General features: G+C 39.5%; 2 protein-coding genes across 2 annotated transcripts in view; one reads left to right on the forward strand and one right to left on the reverse strand.

Moving 5' to 3' along the window:
* Positions 1 to 313: 313 nt before the first annotated feature.
* alpl (alkaline phosphatase, biomineralization associated) lies at positions 314 to 13,524 on the reverse strand. Its single transcript, XM_085407263.1, has 12 exons — positions 13,373 to 13,524; positions 11,184 to 11,349; positions 10,618 to 10,737; positions 9,004 to 9,119; positions 6,771 to 6,945; positions 5,326 to 5,501; positions 4,078 to 4,218; positions 3,856 to 3,925; positions 3,588 to 3,722; positions 1,912 to 2,103; positions 1,706 to 1,825; positions 314 to 1,204 (listed from the first exon to the last, which is right to left on the reverse strand). Exons 2-12 carry the CDS (start codon positions 11,248 to 11,250, stop codon positions 939 to 941), a joined length of 1,578 nt encoding a protein of 525 aa, XP_085263389.1. The 5' UTR covers positions 11,251 to 11,349; positions 13,373 to 13,524; the 3' UTR covers positions 314 to 938.
* A 2,520-nt stretch (positions 13,525 to 16,044) lies between these two features.
* Positions 16,045 to 22,898, forward strand: part of ece1 (endothelin converting enzyme 1) — a 30,506-nt gene continuing 23,652 nt past the window's right edge. The window contains exon 1 of the mRNA XM_085407260.1: positions 16,045 to 16,197. The gene's annotated coding sequence lies outside the window, so the exon portion shown is untranslated. The remainder of the gene's footprint in view (positions 16,198 to 22,898) is intronic.

Consider the following 22,898-nt stretch of genomic DNA (forward strand, 5'->3'; position numbering starts at 1 on the left):
TGTTGATATATTACATTTTGTGAAAATTTGTCCCTTTTCATCCTAAAACATATAATTTTTCTCATATATCACTGTTGCCTGCTTTTCATTTTTTGTTTTGTAAAAATGGTTACATGTAAATAAATCTGACTTTAGTATTGTTCTGCTGAAATGCTTGAAGCGGTCAGTGAAAAGAGCGCTGTAATGAAAATTTGGAGGAAAAATATAACTGAAGGGCAGAGAATGGGGGCAAAAGGAGAAAACTTAATCATGTTTGTCCCACCAAAACTGTTAACAAGATTAACAGAAAAACAGACACATTTCATTCATTGAATTTGAGATTTAAAAACTTGTATTTGGACAGAACCATCGGTGGTATATTTCTTTTACTTTTCTTTTTTTTCTTTTTTTTTGAAATTATGCAAAAAAAACATGCATGACAAAAAATGATCTTAATGTATCGTCAATTATACATTCATTTGCCTCTTTTGGCAAAAAAACAAAAACAAATTATAATAATTCTTCAAATTGTGAACATATCTTTGAAAGCTTGTGAGGTAGACTGTTAAATGCACATTTAAAATATGAAACAAATTCAGACATTTGCAAATTCGGTCTATTTAAACAGAGACGGGCTGCATTAAAAAAGGACGACGAACGAGTCTGAAAATCCTTAGTTAATAGAAAAATCACAATTGAAATCTCACAATTAACAATGATCTCTGCCACAGCACCCATTAAAAAAAATCAATGCATCACAGTGGGTTGATTGTTTTGTTTAGTTATCCGCTACACTTTTGTCAGTTAATCATCGTAAAAATAAACATGTCGAAAGGTGGTCCCATATTTAAAATAGTGGAGAGACAAATTAAAAAATAATAAAGCAACATAATCAAATTAAAATCTTAAAATGAGTGGTTAAAGTGAGTGCATTAACAGCGTTGGGTGTCTGGGAAAGGTCAGCACAAAAGTCGCGCAGCTGAGAGAATGACTGCAACAATGGAGAAGGCTGGCCGTAATCCAGCTGACCCGCTGGGTGACATACAGTGCTCCCTGTACTCCCCGATACAGGCTGCATATGCCATTACATGGGGGATGTAGTTTTGTTCGTGGACCCCATGTAGGAGGTGAGCCAAGGGACCTTTCGCAAACACAGCCACATCCTCTCCTCCATGAGTCTCCGCGTTCAGCGGTACGGCTGCCTGGGCCTGGTAGTTGTTTCCCTCTGAAAGGAAGAGACAGAGACAAAAGATGCAGGCAGTCATTATTATTTTTAACTCGCAAGGGGATGATAGGGACTAACTCCCAGTGATATCCCTCCATGTTTCAGTGTCCTGCAAGGACACCAAGAAGCTCAGGTTCTCTGAGCATATGCTTAATGTCTAAGTGTTAACAAACCTGAAACCCTAATTAAACACCCCTATTTTGGTTACCAGGGAAAAGCACACCACACACGCTCCAAGTACACCCACCCTGCTCAGTGCCTCACACCGTGGGTGATTCTACAGTGGAATAAAGTCTAGCCATCCTCCAGTAGACTAGTTCCACAAGCACTGAGGTAAGCCCAACTATATCTTGGGGTCTCTTCATCACCAGGTAGAACTGCAAGTCAGTTTAAGCAGCCGGGTATTGAACCACCACGGTCTCTGCCTTTGACCACTGCCCAAATAACAAGCGCTATCTTATCATTATTCTGAAGCAATGTGAATAAAACGTTTTTACTTACTATAGTCAACAGCAGAGACGTTCTCCCTCGCGCCATTGATAACTTTGTAACCTGGTCCGTTTCCATACAAAATTGAGGTGAAGGGCTTCTGATCAACATCACTCAGCATGGGAGCCAGACCTGTGGAAGAACCAGACGTAATGTAAAGAACTGCAAGTTCTCCACTTCAGCTGTACAGTATCTAACGTATGCTTGTCATTACATACCAAATATTGTATTTCCTCTGGGTGTGTAGCCTCCAAAGCTGAATACGTGAGAATGGTCAGCAGTAACTATGGTCAGCGTTTCATGGTCGCTGGTCAAAAGACCTGCCCGGCCAATAGCCCGGTCCATTTCCACAGCTTCATGAAGAGCCTGCTTGGCCTTGCCTTCATGGTGTCCGTGGTCAATACGTCCTCCTGGTGTAAATATTTACAGTTAGGCTAACATGACCTCAGAGTGGTTTGTATAACATGTAATTGAGCCAGATTTGTTTGTCCCAAAAAATGCCAATGCAGCTGCTTTAGGAATGACAAAGGGCATCTTGGGAGAGACTTTGAAGCCCTGCTTATTTTCTCTGTTTTGTAAACTTGGCCTGTTGCTCCATAAAGTTGAAAAAACTGGCTAAAAATGTCAAATCGCTCCCCAGTATTGCTATCTCTATAAAGATGTGGAGGAAGCCATTTCAGATGGTCTGGTATCTAACAAAAACCTCTCTTAATGCAAGCTAACCAGAGGTGACGAAAGTATACACATTCTTCACTTAAGTAGTGCAAATACTTGTGTTAAAAATACTCAGTTTAAGTACTGATTCAGAAGGCCCTGAGTAAATGTGGTTATCCCAGCTGGACATTTGTCAAAGCTGGGAAGGATCCTAAGAAAGCTCCAGCCGATCCAGGAGAGAAAGACAACTGCTGCCTAAGCAAAAACCCGTAGTGATCCCGTACGTGTCAGGAGTACCGAAAGAGTTGAGATGCATTTTTTCTAAACGCTGCTTTTCTGTGGCTTTTAAACCCCCCAAAAAATGCTGCGCTGAAAATCGGTCCACCCCAAGGATCGGGTCCCCAGACACAAACAGAGTAATGTATTGTACGCTGGTAAGTGCCAGGAGGATTGCCCGGATTTATACATCAGGGAAACCAAACAACCTCTGGCGAAGCGGATGATGCAACACAGAAGAGCCAACTCGTCAGGTCAGGACTCCGCAGTCTATTTACACCTACGGGCCAGTGGATACTCTTTGAGTGATGAGGATGTACACATCCTGGACAGGGAGGAACGCTGGTTTGAGGGCGGAGTCAAGGAGGCCATTTACGTGAAAAGGGAAAGACCATCTCTGAATCGAGGAGGGGGCCTAAGGGTACATCTTTCACCATCTTACATTGCTGTGATTGCAGCCATTCCCCAACTCTCTGTGAATGGTACTCATGGCCATTGATCAGTGGTTATTGATCAATGGTCATGACAATTTGCATATTAATGATCAAGGAACTGACCTCACAGCCCATTGTTCATTCAGTGGGCTAGGTTCAGCCATTGTGCAAATGTGCTGTTTGTAAGGTTGGGGAAACCTGCAGTCAGCTGAGACTAAAGCAGTCACTTGGATGAGTGACAAAACGTTTCTCCCACTGAAAAAACTAGGTCCAGATGAACAGACTCAACTTTTTGGGATTCAGAAGGCTCAATAAACACTCTACTTAAAGAAAATTCTTATATAAATGCTCCCCTTTAACTATAAAAGGGAGTGCTTTAAACTATAAAAGCACTCCCTTTTATAGTTAAAGGGGAGTGAATGGGAGATCTTAGCTACATACAGAAGTCTGCTAAGTCTTGGTGAAATCAGCACAAGAACAAAAAAAATAACAACTGTGTAATTGTACCATAACAGAGGCTTCAAACTCACCCTCTACAAGCAGGTAAAATCCACTGGGGTTCTTTTTTAGGATCTTGATAGCCACATCCACCATCTCTGTCAGTGAAGGATCACTCTCAGTGTTCCTCTCCAAGTCATACATCATATCCCCAGGTTCAAAGAGACCTGGAATACCAGAGGGCACAGCTCAATGTGTAACAAGGTATTACACACAGAAAATAAGCCTGCAGTAAAAGCAAACGCATATGGCTCTTTATTAAAACTTCAATGAAACTGTCATAATGAGACTGAGACTCACCCAGTAAGTAATCCACATTGTTGGGGTTTAGGGATAAGAGCTGCGTCTTGTTCCATACATAATGATTTTTCTGCAACAAAAAAAAGAAAAAAAAGGTACAGAACAGTTTTGGTGGTACAAATGGAGTCACTTTGAATTTCAGAATATGAAAATGCAATTAGGTAGATAAAGAGGAAATGAGAAAACAAGAAGAGCAAAGAGAAACAAAAGAGGAAAAATTACTTTGTCCTTCATTCTGTCAACCCACTCCTGCACCAGGTTTCTTCCATCTTTCCGTGTGCCACTGTGCTTCAAAATATTAGGATACTCTACATCCGACATGTTTTTGGGAAACATATACTTCCTTCCTCCACCCATAATCACCTGATTTAAAAAAAAACATAGATAATCGTAATCACAGTTTTTTTGGGGACCAAATAAAAACATGTCCTGTGTAAGAAACCATCATATCAAACATTTACTGTTGGCTCGTAAACACAGTGCTAATGTTCAACGATGCCATCAATTTGTAACTTCCTTTGCCTGACCAGAACTTCAAATTAAGCAGCAAACAGGGGAGGAAGCTCTATGAGAATATTAAAGCACATTTCTAGCTCATTGCTAACATCCATGCAAATCTGAATCTTCAAAACACAGAACTTTATTTAACCAGGAAGGGAAATGTGCGAGATTAAGAATGTCTTTTGCAAGCATGTCAAGCACTAGTACGAGATTACGCTAAACAAGTTCCAAAAGTTTTAAATATCTTCGTGTAGATGTGTACATTTGTGTACTTGCTCATTGACAAACAGTGTATTTCCAGCAATAACAAAAGTATTTCGCCACTTAGTATTTTGCTTTTCACATGAGGTAGCACATGAAAGTGCAACTGACAGTCTGCAGCTGTAGCACATGTTTCCATTTTATCCGGGAATGTCACAAAAGACGCTTAGTTTTTATTCGTGCAGATCGTATAAATATTGCAAAACTTTGACAGAGATGCGACTCAACCACCATCGTGTAACCTCACTGGCACTTCATAGGCATTTCTTCAAATAATAAGTGTTATTTCTATCAGTTTTAGGCTCAGTTCCTTCATTTGGTGTGCATGTCATTTGTGTTGCAGCTCTTTGGTCACAGTAAATACAGATAAAGAATATTTTTGAAATATCATAGAACAGTGCAAACATCAGTGATATTAGAGGATCAATGATGTCTGCACTAGTTTATGGCAATCAAATCAAAAGTGTATAAGGATATTCAGCTATAAGCAATAAATGTGACCTTCACTAGACTTAGTTATCTCTGGACAGTGAATGTCTGTAATATGTTTCATGACAATCATTCAGTTGTTAGAAAAAATGAATTTCAGAGTGGAATGAAGTGATAAACCAACAAACCACAGTCTGGATTCTGGAGCTGCTAATAACGTCCACAGATAGTCGATCAATTAATCTTCAGGTTTAATCTGAATCTCTACTTTTCACTTACATCAATGTTGGGAATGTTTTCAAACAGTTGTCTGGCGATATCCTTGCAGCCAGCTTGCAGTGCTTCTACTGGCATCTCATTGTCAGAGTACCAGTCTCTGTCCACACAGTGTGCGTACGCAGCACTAGGAGTCGCATGGTTGACACGTGTTGTTGTCACTATGCCCACTGACTTTCCTGTAAACAAACATGAATATTGAGAAACCCCTCAGATATGTAAAAAACCTTTTAAGGATACGTTTCCATCTATGTGTTCGGTGAGTCCTTTCAGTGCAGCAGTGGAATAAATTCATGGGTCAGTTGTTTTGTATCTGCATTGGTAAAAATTGGATGCCACTGTATGGGGAGCGGGGAAATCAGTGGTAAACAAATTGCACAATTTACACCTTAATTATTAATTATGGTATAAAAAGTCATGGAGATCTACTGGAAACAGGGTGTCAAATACTGCATGTCATGTTCCCAGAGGAATGATTGGCTCTCTTATTGTCTGTGACCTGTGAACCATCCATAAACCAGTAAAGTATAGGTGATTAAAGTAAAACACAGAAATCAATGTCAATACAGAACAAGTATATATTGTAATGCAAACAAAGGTAATAATATTAAGGCAAAACATTTGCAGCCTGATGAACAGCAACTGCATCCAAGCCATTTAAAATCACCTTAACTTCATTAAATTAGACCAGCTTATAAAGTTTTAGCTGATTCTGCGACTGGTTCAGCGTGAACTATTGTTCACAGACAGAAATAATGAACCCTGAGACCTACAGGACAGTAACTTCCCACACTTTGCTGATGAACATAAGTCAGTAAGTAAAATGGGATTAAGTCAAGAACAGCATTATAAATAAGACTTTACTAGTGGCTGAGTCTATGACATGACCAAGCAGACCAGCCAACCTAAGCATACACCATAGACTGAGTAAGAGCTTTAAACTTATCCCCACCATACTGTAGCACTCATTCACACCACACACCTGGCTCCTCTTCCGTGGTGCATTTTTTTGTTTGTTTGCTAGTGTGAGTGTTGAGTGTATAAAGTGCAAAAGTTAATACTCATATAAACTCTGAGCTTTGTTGTTAGGATACCTGGTGAAGGTAGTCACTGATGAGACTTTAGACATGCTTCTCTAGGCTGATCAATATTTATCTTATTAAGCAGGTGAAACCACTTATTAAGGGAGGAGAAAAAACTGCATATTTACTTTCTAGTCCACAGACATGCATGTTAGGTTAATTGGTGATTCTACGCTGGCTGTGGATATCAGAATCAATGTTTGCCTGTGTCTTTATGTTAGCCTTGTGGTGCTCCATGGTTTTCAATCATCCCCCAAAAAATACACATGCGAGCCTAACACAATCCCCACTGACCCTTGTGCTTAACACGGCTGGATGAACTTAGTAACAAGATCTGCATTTTTGAAAAGTTTGTTGTCACTCTACCTGCGTCCTTTGCCCATTTAAGGATCGAGGTGACCTCATTGCCCTGTGTGGTGTTACACTGGGAGCGGACAGCGGCTGCACTCACACCCAGTGTGCCCTCATTGGCCTTAACCCCGCATAGGTAAGCTGTGGCTGTGCCAGCACTGTCTGGCACCTGTGCATTGGTGTTGTAGGTCTGCAGGGACACAGTGCAGGATAGTTTGTGTTAATATGATCTGACTTGTTTAAACTTGAGCATTAACTATGAGCACTGACAGCTCTATTAAAAAAAACAAACCAAATAAAAGTAAACCAGAGTGTCTACAATTCTAATGAGCTTGAAGGTGTCTTGTCTTGGGCTGCTGTCTTGTAATTTTTTTAAGTAATCTTCAGGAATAGCTCTCCAGGCTTCTTGACGGACATTTAAAGCTCTTCTTTTGATGTTGACTTTTTTTTTCCGTTCCCCGTTAAGATGATCCCACACTGATTCAATAATGTTGAGGTCCGGGCTCTGAGGTGGCCAATCCATGACTGATAATGTTCCACTGTTATGGTTTTACTGCACTGTCAGTATTAATGGTATCATTGTCATGCTAAAAAATAGTGTTGCACGGTGCATCAAAATCTGATTGTACTTTTCTGCTCTCACAATTCTTTCAATTTTAGCAAGATCCCCAAGCTGTAATGCAGCCCAGAACCACGACAGAGCCTCCACCAAACTTTACAAGTAGCTGTAGACACTCACTATTGCACCCCTCTCTGTAAATACTGAAGACTATTTGAACCAAATGATTGATTCTTCACGCCATCAGACCTGCTGCCACTGATTATCAGTCCAGCTCTTCTGTAATCTGGCATACCTTAGCCTTTTCCCCCCAGCCTTTTCCCTCCTTAAGAATGGCTTCTTGACAGCTACATCCCGTTGAGATAATTTATAGCTTCAGTGAACAGTACAGATGGAAAGGCCCACTGTATCTGTCAGGATATGTGTCAAGTCTATGCTGGATTTTTGTTCCATTTCTTAAGAACAAGACTTTTTAATCATACATCCTGTTCATTTGCTATAAATATTGTTTTAGGTCTCCCACTCTCCTTCACTTCAGATTCCTCAAATTTCTTGCAGTTAACAGCTCTTTGGTAATCATCTTGTTGTTCTTTGGTATTTTTCATAGATTCAACTATAGAAATGTAAACAAATCATGTGCTTTTGTGCTAGCCTGCCAGTACTAAAATGTTTAAAGATACCATTTTAAGTTGTTTTTCGTTAAATAGTCATTTGTAGGCACATTTCTTGAGCTAGATGCCGTTTTTTCTGCCACGGTCAAGTGCAAGGACTGGACTGTAAATATGTGGAAAAGTAGCCAAAGCAAAAACATCTTTCTTGAGAAAGCCAGGAGAAAGATCTCTAATGACCACTTTAAAAATGACAAGAAATCTTGGCTCACAGGAAAGAAAACATATAGTAATTGTGGTGTGGTTCTCAAGACTTTTACACTTTTAACCCTCAAGCAACCAAACTATTTTAGCTACTTTATTGGGGTGACAAATGATTCTATTGGTTATATTTTAATGTAATTTTGAAGGCTTCTCATTATATTCATCACATTCATCACATCAATACTCTTTCTTTATCTGTGAAAAAGATTCTAAAATGTTATAAGATAAATAATTATGGTTTCCAATGTAATGCTTAGAGCTGGAAAATGAAAAATATCAAAGACAATATTGTCAAAACATTATGTAAAATATAAAGTAGGAAATAACTTGGTAATTAAAATGATCATAACGGCTCATTAAATGTTATTCAGGGTCATAAATGACCCTTCATGGACACTTGAAGTTTAGAGAATGTTACTGTAAGAAAAATATTTTTTTAAGAATCATTGCAGTCATTGCCATTTCGTTCTTATCTGATTTTTTTCAAGCATGCATTTCACAAACACAGAGCACTAGAAGAGCAACTTTTATCATGTTAGCATAATAAAGGTATTTTTGAATTGAATACTAAAAGAAATACATCCTTTTACATTTTCTAGAATCTAAAATGAATAGTTTAGTGAATTGTTGTTGATGAGTCAATGAGATATAAATAATCAACCTATTTTTGTATTTTTTTTTATTTTTATCTATAACTTACACACATCCAGTATGATAAACACTAAACAGCCTTGTTTCCGGTCACAGGCCTTTTCTGGAAGCCATTAATAGCCAAAGCACGATCAATACATTGTGTCATAGTGCACTTTAGTCAGACCTTGGATAAAGATACAAAAGGGAACTTGTCCATTTCCAACTGCGTCTCTTCTCCGCTCTGTCCATTCAGCTGACCCTTCAGTATGCGAGCAGCTGTCACCGTGGGAATACCCATCCCTAAACCGCAAAAAGCACTGAGTTTTATGACAGATTTTGACACAGCAGGGACAGAAAGGAAAACCCTGTGAAAATCAAAGATTAAAGAGTTCATTGTACTTCATTTGCTGCACATGGACATTTTTTTGTTGAAGTTGACATCCTAGAACAAAATGACTGCTGATAGGCAAAACATTTCTTCTGGATTCATATTACTTCAAAAGCAGATACCAAAAGAAAAAGAAGGGAAAAGAAAACAACTACACTTGCAGCAGATACTTTTTAGGTCACAGAGATGAAGGAGTCTTTTGTAGTTACAATAGAGAGAAATAATAATGTGCCCTACATACTCATTATATGGTCCAGCGTAGCTTTGTGCAAATAGACATTAAACACCTTTCCAGACACATTTCTTTATGCATTCACATCAAATCGAGAGAGTTGCGCAGTGGCACCATGTACTTAAACATGCTCAGCACTGCAGTGCCTTTTGAGACACTAATTTCAGCACAGTCCAGTACATGCAAGTCTTAATATTCCCTTGGGAATAGTAAGCACAAAGCAAGCTGTTGGGTGCATACTAAGTTTTAACACATTAACAAGTTTCTTATGCTGTTTCACATACTAAATAGCATGCCAGTGTTGAATTCCATGAATAACTCCTAATGCATTTTGATGAATCTTTTACATTTTCAGTTAGAAAACTGAACTCAAAACACTTAATTGATCATTTCAAACACTCCAACATATGAGACCATTGTCATAAAACTCACATTTATAGTTTTGTACATAGAGAGCAAAACTAATTATTATGCTTTAGCCTTAGGTCTGGTTCTATTAGTCAGATTCATGTCAAAGGTTGCCCTGCATGTAGCTTAGCTTAGAGGTCCACAGAGGAAACAGCTGACTTTGGTGCTGAGTGTTGTTACTTAACAGAATCCTGTAATATTCCTGGTAAAGAGTAATCATTAATCTCAATTCTTGGGAAACATTAAATAGTTAAACAATTGCACACACTTTTTTTTTCATTTTATTAATTTTTCTGTTAATCTATAAAACGGCAAACATAACTGTGAATGCAGCCGCATGCAAGAATGTCATGGTGTGCGCATAGAGCAAACAGAGAGGCTGAAAGCACATGCCCCCATGGAGGATAAAAGTTTTTGTTCAACCAGCGAGGAATCCAGCACAAACAGAACCCCAGTGATCCAGTGGCAGCACGCTTGCTTTGTTTGCTCCCATTCATTCACCTCACTCATTGGAAAAAATTTTAAAAATCTCAGTCATCTTCTACTGATCAACTGAATCCTCTGTAATATCGTTCAAGTCTAATTACAACATGGAATTACTTTTACCCTATCAAAGTGTCAAGGCTCTGCGCTGACCACAAGTCTTTGGTGATGAGCCTATTGAAGAGCTAATGCTTTGGTAGCCGCAGTTGCATTTCACCTTTCATCTGCAGGCACTGATGTAACTTTATTAACATCTTGCCACAAATCTGTAATGACGTGTCGCTTACCATCTCCAAGGAAGAGGATGAGATTCTTTGCTTTGTTTTTATTGAGCTCTTGCAGCGTCAAAGCATTCTTCAAAGTTCGCTGAGCCCATGCGTTCCAAAACTTGGGATCTTTCTCTTGCTCTGTGTATTGCAATAAACAAATCAGGTTATATTTGGATAGTCCTAGGAATCACCAGATGCAGGTCTGCTGAGATTTTGCATTGACACTGTACAAAATGCCAAAGGTGCATTGGTTCCAGCTTCTCCAGCTTAAATATTTGGAGATTTCTTTATTCTTTCAAGGTAGTCAACCAAATATCTTTATCTACTTATCAATCCATTATTTAAAACAATAATCATCGGATTTAAGATGAAAACACTTTCAAGCAATATTAAAGCCAGAAAATTACTTGTTTTTTGTGGCAACGCTAAACCAAACACAGCTTGATATAAAAGCTTCTTTTTAGGATTTTCAACCTTCCTAGTGTGTGTTGGACACCTACTGTCAAACTATAAACCATTAGACTGTTTCTGTTGTTCTATTTGTTGGGTTTTTTTAGCAGCTGACTACAAACACAGTGACTTACCCGGGAATTGTGGGTTCCCCAAGCTCCCCAAAATCAGACAAAAGCAAATGATTAGCAGGGCTGTCATCTTCCTGTTGTCGAGTGTGTGCGGGTGACACGTTACTCTAGACAGTCACCACATGCCACTTTGAGAAGCTGGAGAGGCCTGGCCGCAGTCGTCTCACAGCTACAAGAGAACAAGGGCACAAACTAGTAATTTTGCATGCGTCATTTCATCATACACTGACTCTGACATACTGGTTTAATATTTATTTACTCCATGATAATGTGACCAAGTGCAGTTGTTAATTGCAAGCTACACTTGTCTTTCTTCAGTGTTATGTGGAGACTGGAGTTATAGGCAATGAATACAGACATTAAGCAAGAGAAAAAAATCTCATTTTAAGTTTTCAACCGAACCTCAGAATTTGCTTATTTTACTTGATCTTTACAATAAAGACAAGCTGATATGAAGCCAAGTCTTTTCAACATTTGGTCACCCTTCTATAGCAAGAAAGTGTTGAGATAAAAGTCCTTTCTGTCACAGAAGTTTCCCCAAATAAAGAAACAGGCAAAAAGGAGGCTGCGAGGGGGTGGGGGTGACACAAGAGGAATACAACCATCTGTGTTCATTTCATCTAAGCCACTTAAATGATATGTCTTTGCATTATTGATATGACTTGCTCAAAAGTGGAGCTTTCAGTCGCTGAACACTTTGTAGGCAAAACAAAAGAAGAGCTTGGAGAAGTTAAGCTTCAGGCCTCGCTGTGAATGTAAGTAGTCACAACAGGGGCCCTTATGGGTCCTGGCCAGTCAGGCTTTCAACTATAATTATACACACCCTCTTCTTTCTTCTCTGCGCTTATAGTCAAGGTCATTTTAATGGGATTGCACTCAATGGCACTGAGAGGTTTAAGAGCCATGACAAAGCCGATTAACATCAAATGATTGACTGCACATGTCCACCCTTGAATGAAAACCTCAACATTAATATTTCTTGACAGAAAAATCTTTACCTGAGGCTAATTACTTCAGTTACAATTATTTCATCACCTCCAAAAACAAGCTTAAAATTGAATCTGTCCCAGGCTCCGAATAAGAAGTAAGTCTGAACATACCAGGTTAACTAAAAAGAAATGTCAACACCAACCGGGCAAGAAGTCATGGATATAATAATGTAGCATTTCCCAGATGCTGCAGGTCAGTGGTCATTAACAGCCTTAAAATCTGCCAGGTCCACCCAGTGGCACTGAACCAGCCAGTCTGCAGGTAAAGTAGCAGAGCAGTGCCATAACTGCCACCAGCAGGATTCCTGTCAGCGCAGTGGTCAGTATCGCATTGGCTTCCGTTTCAGTCATGGTGTCACCAGACATTCAGATGCTCCAGTGTGTCCGGACCGGTGTCAGCTAGAGCGAGGTGTCCCAGCACCAAACAGCTTCGCTCCTCTCAGCCTTCCCAAGCTCCTATTGAAGCTTGAGGCAGGTCACGGGGGCACTTAAATGTGTAATTCCAGCAGGCAGCAGCACCAAAGCATGGATTAGGTTTTTAATTCTGCTCAGAGTGGAACGGCTGACAGATAGAAGCTATTACCTTCAAAATATTACATCAAAATAAGGGGATCGATGTGGTGGCAGGTTTTCAGACAGCAGAGATTGTGCTGCCTTCTCTGTTTCTGTCAATTTTAAAATCCAACTTGTTTTGCGTCTGACACCAAGCTGCCTCATGCAACCACTTCTATGCACACAGAATAACTAACACTTCCGCTACACTACACACAAATGTGGTGGAAAGCATTTGATTGCAATCTCTATACTTGAAATACTCAGACATCCACAACATGAACTTTTACAATATGTAACTTTCGGGGCTTTAAGGATTTTGCTACATCAAATCCTTTATTCATAAATGAAGTACCTAATCTCAGTGAAAATGATAGAATACGGAGCCAGTGTCTCTGCAACAGATGACCAAAAACATTTTTTATAATCCAGCGCAAATCATTTTACACGGCTTTACAGCAAGCATTAACTGGCAGCAATGCCACAGCAGATGGAGAGAGGGAAAACACGATTAAATAAAGGAGGGGGAAACGAGCAGAACACCCACATCGCTGCTTGTACTCCGACAACGTGGTTTCTCCGAAAGCAACCTGTTATGTGTAGAAAACACGACCAAAAACCCCCCAAAAAGTTCATTGCAGTTTTACTTACTGCAGTTGGATTCCGTGGGCAAAAATGACATCAAAATGTTCTTGCAGTCCACTCAGTCCTCCCTCTTGAAGCGCGTGTCCTGGTCGCTGCTTCCACGGTGCTTATCTGAGGGCCACACTTGTTCGATTGAGGCTCCAGGATCTGAGAATAGCGGTCTGTATCCCACGAAGGGGGGGAGAAAAAAAAACCCTTAGAAATAACGATGCCCTGCTGCTGCCATGGGAGTAAATGGACCGAGAGCTCCGCCTGCCGGGCAACCCTGGAGTTGCTTCTTCGAGAACAGAGCACAGTGGCACCATTACAGTGTTCAATATTCATACTTCTGCAGCAATCAGGGGCGTTTCCAGGGAGACCAACAACAAAGCAGTCCACAGGAAATCTGAAAATTTAATCATAAATAAATTGAATATCGATAACTTTCGTAAAAAAAGGACAATGGGCACAATTTTCAGGCTGTGTGCAGTACTAATACAGTTCCATCATGTGAAAAGTGGTACTGAAAAAGAGCCCATGGCTTTCCTAATACAGATACATCTATATGATGTGTTAATACATATCATAATATGTTTAAATGTAATCTCAAGTACTCTTGAGAACAGCCTTTGTCAGAATTACTGATTCACTCCTGTGTTTATCACTTTAGTGTTGCATGCTGTTAATCTTATATTACATATTTATATTTATTTTGAAACTTGCTAAATAATACATGGTATGGAGTTTAAATTACAACACTCGATACCAAAATATATGTGTATTTAAATATTAAAAAGGGATTTTAGTAAAGTACAGATTTCATCACTGAGCCATACACTCATCCAGCAGTTCTGGGCAATTATTTTAAGTCTAGAGTGACCACATCCCTAAAGAAGTACATGTGGGACAAAGAGTGTGTTTGTGTGGGACACTGTGGGTTACATATGCTGAGATGTGGTCTTAATTTTTTAAGAAACATGTACAAACTGTGTACAAGTATGACAGCTCTTATAAACTCTGTTATTTTGGCTGCTTTTCTGTTTGGTAATATTTTGGTTTAAGCAGTTACGCATCTGTATATGAGCACATTTCTTTTTGAGTCTTGTTTCTTTTTTGGGCTCTTGTGTGTGCCACTTCACCCGCCAATTCATGTAATTATTATTCTTAAAAATTGAGGTATTATAGCAATATCATCATAATAAAGGCACATAATTATTTTTATTATATTGTATATGCACTTCCTTTTGTTTAATTATATTCCAAAGAACTCTCCATATGTGAGACTTCATGGAGACTTTCTCTGTTGAACATAGGGACGAGTGATGAGGTGCAAATGCTGTGGAGACCCACATAAAGTGGAATACCTGCTCAGGGAGTATCACTCACACTTATCATTTATGACATGAATGCCACAAAGCTTAAAAACAAACAAACAACAAATAGACAACCATTCAATTTAGAGTCACAAATTAACCTAACCCCACTAACTGCCTGTCTTTGGACTGTGGGAGGAAGCCAAAGTACCTGAAGAGAGCCCACACAGAGAGAATATGGAAACTCCACACAGATGATGTCTAACTCAGAAACTTTCTTTTGCTGTTTAAAGTCGTTGGTAAGGAGTACTGCAGTTTCAGCTTGTGTGGTTTTATTTTGGATGTATGCTTCTTGCTATTTACTGCGACCTCCTTTGGGTGTCGCTGTTAGACCTGCTTTCTCAATCATCATATGCAGTTACATTCTTTATACAAATTTGTGGTTTGTATCTGGTCTGTCAGGCTAAAAAAAATAAATAAAATAAAACAAAAGATAAAAATCCATAGAGCCTAATGTAGTTCATACCCTTTCCTATCTTAAATAGCATTTGTTTTGGGGGTGCTTGGTGTATTTTTAGAATATTTTTTCAGTTTGTCAAGGCTTCAAAATGAACAGAGATATCGGTTAACAGTCAAAGGTCATATATTCAGAAGTTCAATGTTGTGCGAATGTGTAAAATTTTAACTCTGCATGTTAACAATTGATACAACATGATGTACATGTATCACTGAAGTAAAATACAATATGAGGACTACTGGGAGGAAAAAAATGCTGGAACTGTTCTAGCTGTTACACCAAAGTGTTTCAAGGTGAGTAAAGCTGATATAAAGAGTACTTATTATTATTATTATTATTATTATTATTATTATTATTAATAATAATAATAATAATAATAATAATAATAATAACAATAACAATAATAATAATAATAATAATAATAATAATAATAATAATAATAATTACATTTTAAAAATTCAAACTTTTGAATTGGGATTTTAAAGTTAATGACGTTAGAAGAACAAGCATACATTTTGGTGGTTGTTTGAACTTTTGATACATTGTTACACGAGCTTAGTTAATTCATCAGCAGTTATATTGATATCATTGCTCTGGCAAGTTCAGCATAACCAAAATGCTTAGTTAATGTTGGGTTAACTTAGTAATGCAGGCTAATACTCTTTAGTGTTTATCTTTTACTAACCTATGTAGGCTACTGTGACAACTCAGATACGGGGGAAAAGAGAGAGGTCACTATTAAACCTTACCATTAAAAACCAATTTTATGTTTTTATGCTGAGAGAGCAGCTTCTTGCCGACGCCTCTCATTTCAGTTTGAGTGCTTCTATTTGAAACCTCGAGGCGTGAATGTGCTGATTTCCGGGGTAGAGGCGTAGTGGAGGAAAGTTTCAGAGGGACGTGAACTATCTTGACAATGAAGCGCAGGCTCTTTGGCTGTTTTAGCTGAAGATCGCTCACTGTCCCACGGTCAGAAAGCGCACCAGAGTCACGGCGGTGGCGGCAGATCAACAGAGAGCACGGTAAGACGTCCTCTGGCTACACGCGATACTGATTAAAAGTGTAATTACACAACTGGACTGTGCGCAGTAACGCATTAAGAGAGACTAATTATTACAAACTACTGCGAGGTTGTGGTCATTAAAGGAAGAAACCCTGTTTTTAAAGGAAATGTTAATGCAAATGTGTGGCTGTGCTTCCTATATAACTAAAGAGCAGGCTGCATACAGAGCCTTGCATGGAGTTTAGTGGCCTTATTCTAGGTTAGCTTCATGCTGTGGGTTTTAATTTGACAGTAACTATCCAATAGAGATTTGGGGCTTTGCTGCCATATTCAAATATGTTGCATTAATAGTCTTGTTTGCAGCCTCTCAGGTTTTCACTACTAACTTTGACACACATCACGTTTGAGTCAGCAAAGTTGTGTTCATAAATACCCAGGGGTGCGTTTAGTGAGTCAACCTCAACATCCTATCGTTCCATGTACCATTTAACATGCTCAACCGTCTGCACTGACCTGTGCATATGTGACATTTTAGTCACCACAACCTCTACAACCAGCGTATTTGAGATTACATTTGTAAGAATTTATTATATATACAGAGGCAAAAAATTGATTGTTTTGTGCCTCTGCCCCCCTCTTTGTGTACTGTGAAGAACTAAATAGTGAAAACTTTCTTTAAAAGACTATCCAGAATGTTTTCTGCTTGTGTTTAGGGACCAACGCAACCATAATAAAAGTTTCAAGTTATTACATCAAATTTAAAGCAAATTCTTCCTAAAATAGATTGCTTCACCTTAACCTCAGCTTTAGGAGGAATTGGATTTCCTGATTTTCATGTCCTTTTGCCACTTCCTTTTCCTCTCTGTTGAGAGCTACTTCTGCTTTTCACTGCTTTTTCTTTTTAATTTATGTAGCAATTAACCAGTCCAACTCAAGTTAAAATCAATATCTAGGTTGTTTGAAATACTGCTCTGTTGATTGCTGGCACAGAAGGCAACTATTTGTACAGTTTCATGCCTGGGTGATTGATTGCTTTAAAGATGTTTACAAGGCTCTGGAGGTGTTGCACTTGGGGAGCTTGGTTCACCCAGTTATTCATTACCTAGGTGTGATCAGGAGTGTGCTGCAGGATGCCATAACAACAGCAGGAACAGGTAATCTGCTGTTATCTGTTTGTGCTGGTGCAAGATTCCGTGTGCCACTCCTTTTAATCCTGGCCTTATGCTAAAAAGGTCCTGCTTGGAGCGCTTTAATCATATATGAGAACTATATTGAAATATAGCAATATGCCATATTATATGTATCAGGGCAAATATTATTCTACCACGTTTAACTTGTGTGCATGCAGGGTCAGGATGACTGAACTTAATACTTTGGTTACTTGCAGCAGACACACAGCATGATGACGAAACAAGACCTGGCTCATTGATATTTGATCACCGTACATACGTCAGAGTACCTGAAAAGTACACAGAATAATGAGTTGGAGTCGTACACTAACCAGGAATCTGAAGAATTTCAGAGCTGAAACCTGCATATTAAAAACCATGTGAGAGAAAATGCAAGCTCTTTATTTTGTCAAAGGAGGCATACACAGAACACTAAAAATAGGCCTGAAGTGTTATGATTCTCATAAAGCTCTTCAGCTTAGTTTAACAATCAGAGCTGGGAAAGCCTGGGAAAGTAGCTTTATGTCTTTTTTGTGTGTGTGTGTGTGTGGGGGGGGGGGGGGGGGGGGGGGGGTCATTATCAGGGTGTTTTCCCCAAAGGAAACATTGTCTCTGCACTGTGACAAAAAATAAATTTCCACTGCTGTTTTGACATCAGGGATCAAGAGCTGCAGCCTGAGATGACTTTGTCTTATCAGCGGCCTTCAGGCAGAAACGGGAGCCTGGACACAAAAGATTAAGTGGTTGGTGGCTCCTTTTAGGAATAACTGCACCAGGCATTATTCCTAGTTTAATTTCTTTGCTTCATTTGCTACGTAAACATGCGAACATTAGGCACAGGTCGAAAACTCAGCTGACAAGTTGAAGCCGCGAGCACTGAATTGCAGTATTCCAGTAAACACAGCCAGAGGCAGCTGCAGTGTGTTCAGCCAGTTTCTCATCAGGTAATATGTTGGACTGGATCAAAAAGTTTGTACTTGTTATAGTAGGATGTTTAGTCATGTTTATGTTCGACAGGGTGGTATTCCTGGAATGTTTTTCCTGAACTTTGGATTCACACCAATGGGTTAACAAAGAGCTTTAGGCTTGGAAAGAAGCCTGTTTTTTTCTCTGCTTCTTGCTGAAAGTCTTCTGAGATTCATCTCTGCATGACAGCACAGCATGATTCAGATCTGATAAACAGAAGTCAACAGACACGTGTCTCTTGCGCAGGATACTAGGCTTATATTGTAACTTGTTTCTAGCATGTAGTCATTAATTACTGATCTTATGTGGTCTGCAGCTGCATCCAGACCTAGCGTCTCGCTGGCTTACCACAGTGGTTGACCAGGGCACACTTCTTCCCGTGCCGAATGGGTGCACTGCCAGCTCATGTCAGACAAACTTTAAATCATCTCCCTCCTTCCGCCGACATTTTTTACACATTTTCTTTTTCCTCTCGTCCTACTCGCATTTGTTTCTTTGCTAATAAACTGTCAAACTCTGCACGCCACAGCGCATGCAGCACCCAATTCTAAACACAAACACACTGAAGTTATTATTGGAAGAATGCCCGAGTGCTACAAATAATCGTCTGGTTTGCAGGATCAGTGACGAATTACTGACGCATGGTTGGGTTTACATTCTCCCTCAAAGGCCACAGTCTCCCGTCATTTCCAAGAATTGGAGGATACTTACCTCGCATACTGTCGGCTTTACTTTGGGAAGACATCTTTGGGCCCTGTGGGACACCATTAGGGATTTCCTACAAAGTGTCCACAACTGACCTTGACCACAGACTGTTAGTGTAAGATTTGCATCATTTTATGTTTTCATATGCCTCCCACTTGTCACTTAGCGTGACTTCCTTTAAGAAAGGGCATCAACAGGAACTTGTGAGCAGGAGAGACCTAAGGTTCATATTTATAATTTATAACTCTTTCTTTCAGGTCTGTGTGGATGAGTGTATATTAGTATTGCATCAAGTATTACAATTCACATTTCTTGAAAATTAAAGAGGCCTTTATTGGTCACAAAATATTAACAGGAAAGGGGAAGTGGTATTGTGACTACGTAGTGATTCAACTCAATCTGTGTGGCAATCTGTGCGTACACATCTGCACAGACTCTAGCTGCCAGGAAAGTGTTCAGAAACAGTGAATGTGCACAGGAATGCCTGTGCAGCAACAACGTGGACAGTGCCAGTAAATACTGCATTTTGTTATCCTGCACTGTGATCCAAAGCAGACTACATGATTAAACCGGGGTGTTTTTCTTTTTTGCATATAATTTTGTTGAGTTACACTCACTTTGTTTAATTCATGAGGCGCTTTTTTTGTTAAATGGAACAGCTGTAATCCTTTAATGAGTTATAGGTCAAATATTGATGGAGCAAAACGTATGTGTGTCAAACGAGAAAGTCAAACGTCAATGTCCCCATTAGACCTTTTGCTTTGAGCTATAGGCCATTCGAAACCATTTATATAATTGAAAGTGTATCTATGCCCTCATATTCTGCCCTACCGCTTTCCCCTCATCATTTTAGTCCTTCCATTTTTTCATAAGCTGATTGTATGACCCAGCAGGCCAGCTGCCAGCCCTTTATTGGAGTTCATAAACACACCAGCACAGTGATGGTTTTTGCAAAGTATGTAGAATCATCCTTTTTGCTTGTTTGTTTTTTGGCATGCAACTAATCCTGCAGTGTTTGTCGCAGAAACACAATGACGACTGCTACAGCGTGGGTCTTGGTGTCAGATTTTCAAAATAAAAGCCACCGGTTTCTTAATGTAAGCTCAATGTGCTTTAAAATATATCCAGTTTCCAAAATAAAAACGCTGAGTTATTGTTTTTTGTTTTTTTTTAAAGAAAGCACTTTCCTTCTTAATGTAAGCCTGATATGTTTTTTTTTATAATAAAGCCCCTAGTTAGATCTAGGAAGTTATGAGGACAACAACAAGCAGTAGTTTTATTTCAGAATAAAAGTCCCCAAACAGTTATTGGCTGGTATCAGTGTCTTCCCTAGTAAGTTTTATACTACTGATCAGAATGAAAGCCTTTTAATTTAATTTTTTTTTTTCAGTTTCCTTCTGCTTCAGTAACTATTTCTTTTTTTAAGTTGGCTTATTTATGTACAACTATTTAAGCAGCAAGCAGCCGACCAAGAACAGCAGTACCAACAAATCCAACACTCTTTCTCAACAAATTTTCAGTTTAACTTCAACTGTTCCCCTCCTCCCATTGGGGTTCATTTCATAAATCTCATCTAATAGAAACCAAGATTTAGTAGGAATCACAGGAATTTGTGCTGAAGTTAATCATTGTCCTGTTAACAGTGTTGAAATTGTAGTATAAGAACGATCTATATCTCTGGCCTCTTGTGCTTCAGGTGTTTACTAGTGAACTGCAGATATGTATATTTACTACCCAAAAGTCTACAGTCTTACTTGTGTAAGACAAGCAAGACAACTTTTTGTGATGCATAGTCTGGAGTCTTGCTGCAACAGAGTAGATGACTTTACACGTGGTTGCCTGGTTGGCAGAGGCAGGATGTAAACAACAACCAAGATGGCATTTAAAAACTTCCAGAGCATGTAATGTGTGTGTAACCTCACAGCTAGCAGTTCAATGTCAGAGCTGCTGAAAGTGACCTGGGTGGCGCAGTTTGTTAATAAAAGCAGCAATCCAGTCAACGCTTTCCTTGCCACTCTGATCTTTTCCTGTTACCAGAAACGCCTGAAAAGCTGTATCAATAGGAGCCAGTAATTCTGAGGCAACAGGCTATGGGGAGTATTAGAAAACAAAGTTGTGTAATGTCAGTCGCTGTACTAAAAGATCTGTTTATGAATTGTAAGTGATAGGAAGTAGCTCCTTAGGTTTGGAAGTTTCAAATTAGCTCTTAAAAATGGATTGCGCATTGCAATCAACCATCCAGGAAAGTAACTCTCCAAAAGTTGATTCTGTTCATCTGGACGTAATAATAATGATAATAATGGATTGGATTTATATAGCGCTTTTCAAGGGACCCAAAGCGCTTTACAATGCCACTATTCATTCACTCTCGCATTCATACACTGGTGGAGGCAAGCTACGGTTGTAGCCACAGCTGCCCTGGGGCAGACTGACAGAAGCGAGGCTGCCATTTCGCGCCATCGGCCCCTCTGGCCAGCACCAGTAGGCAAGTAGGGTAAAGTGTCTTGCCCAAGGACACAACGACCAGGACAGAGAGCCCAGGGATCGAACCGGCGACCTTCCGGTTACAGATACGCTTCCACGTAGCGTAACGTCAACATTTGGAGATTGCACATTGCCTTTGAGAATAATCGGAACATTTGGAAATTGACTCTTTGAATTGCAAGCAAGAAACTATACTGTGGTGTGTAGTTTAATATTCCCCAAAAATGATGTCCAATTATTCAAATATTTGAGATTTATTGTGAAACAGGCTGCTATGAATACATTCATAAACTCAGATGGGTTTTAAATTTTGCTTAATTTAAACACCACCACTAACATTTTTTTTGTGTGTTAGTTTTTTAAATGTGATTAAAGGTCAAAAATGTAGAACCCAAGAGGCAGGTTTAGCTGCAACATTGACACCCAAAAAAGAATTACAAGTCTAAACAAAGTCCAAAAGGCTTGTGCAAACACCACAGTAATCCACGAGACCACAAGGAGGGACACCAGGTGGAACAGCAGACAGCCTAACCAGTGACACGGGGCGAGACAGGAAAATAAATGAAGACAGGTGAACCTAATGAGGGTGGGGCAGGGGAATCACAAAAGTGGCAAAGTAACACACAAAGACACATATGACACTGAAAAAGAGGAAGTGAGTGGTAGTGACACAGAGTGAAGAAAAAGGAAATACAGGAGACATGAGAAAGTAGTGCTTTTTAAGAAAATAAACGAGATAAATCTTAAAAACTAAATAAAAACGTAAACACTATATAAGTCATTCATGAAAGTTTCTTTATGTCCATCCATCGTGTATCCAGTTTCGTTGACACTGTAGGATTTAACTGATATTCCATGTCCCCATTTGTCCATGTTCTACCTGGAGGAGCCGTCCCACCCCTACCCACCAGGCTTGATTGGTGTCCCCCTGGAAGAGGAGGTGGCTGGGGAGAGGGTGTTCTGGCCATCTCTGCTTAAATTGCTACCCCTGTGACCCCAACCTAGATAAGCACTGAAAAATGAAAGGATAGACAGCTATGGTTTAAATCTGTACCCTGCACCACAGAATGACGTGCACCTTCACAGTAATATAACTACATGTTTCTGCCATACAGACCACAACAGCTGTGATAGGGCTGTTTGGTAGCATTATATGGTATAACCTCAGTATATTGAGTAACACAGGGAGGATACCTCTGTGTAATAAAAGTTGTAACTGTCTCTTGCTTACAGTTATATAGTTAGCACAGTACTAAATCATGCTGAGGTTTAGCCGAGACACCCTTCAGAGAAAGCTAATTTCCCCTGCTCACATTCCTGCTCATATTCTTTTGGTCATAAAAGCATCACCATTCATCCAATTTTTCTTATTCAGTTCAGGGTCTTAGCTAGTCGC

Source organism: Rhamphochromis longiceps, linkage group LG5 (genome assembly GCF_057381845.1).
Source record: "Rhamphochromis longiceps isolate RC_006_pf linkage group LG5, R_longiceps_female_GT1.1, whole genome shotgun sequence".
NCBI classification, from domain to species: Eukaryota; Metazoa; Chordata; class Actinopteri; order Cichliformes; family Cichlidae; genus Rhamphochromis; species Rhamphochromis longiceps.

Coding starts and splice junctions, on each gene's coding strand:
- alpl (XM_085407263.1), bottom strand. CDS start 11,250: ATGACAGCCCTGCTAATCATTTGCTTTTGTCTGATTTTGGGGAGCTTG. Junction 6,946..9,003: donor CTTTTGTATCTTTATCCAAG/GTCTGACTAAAG, acceptor GTGTCCCTGCAG/ACCTACAACACCAATGCACA. Junction 5,502..6,770: donor TAAATGGGCAAAGGACGCAG/GTAGAGTGACAA, acceptor GTTTGTTTACAG/GAAAGTCAGTGGGCATAGTG.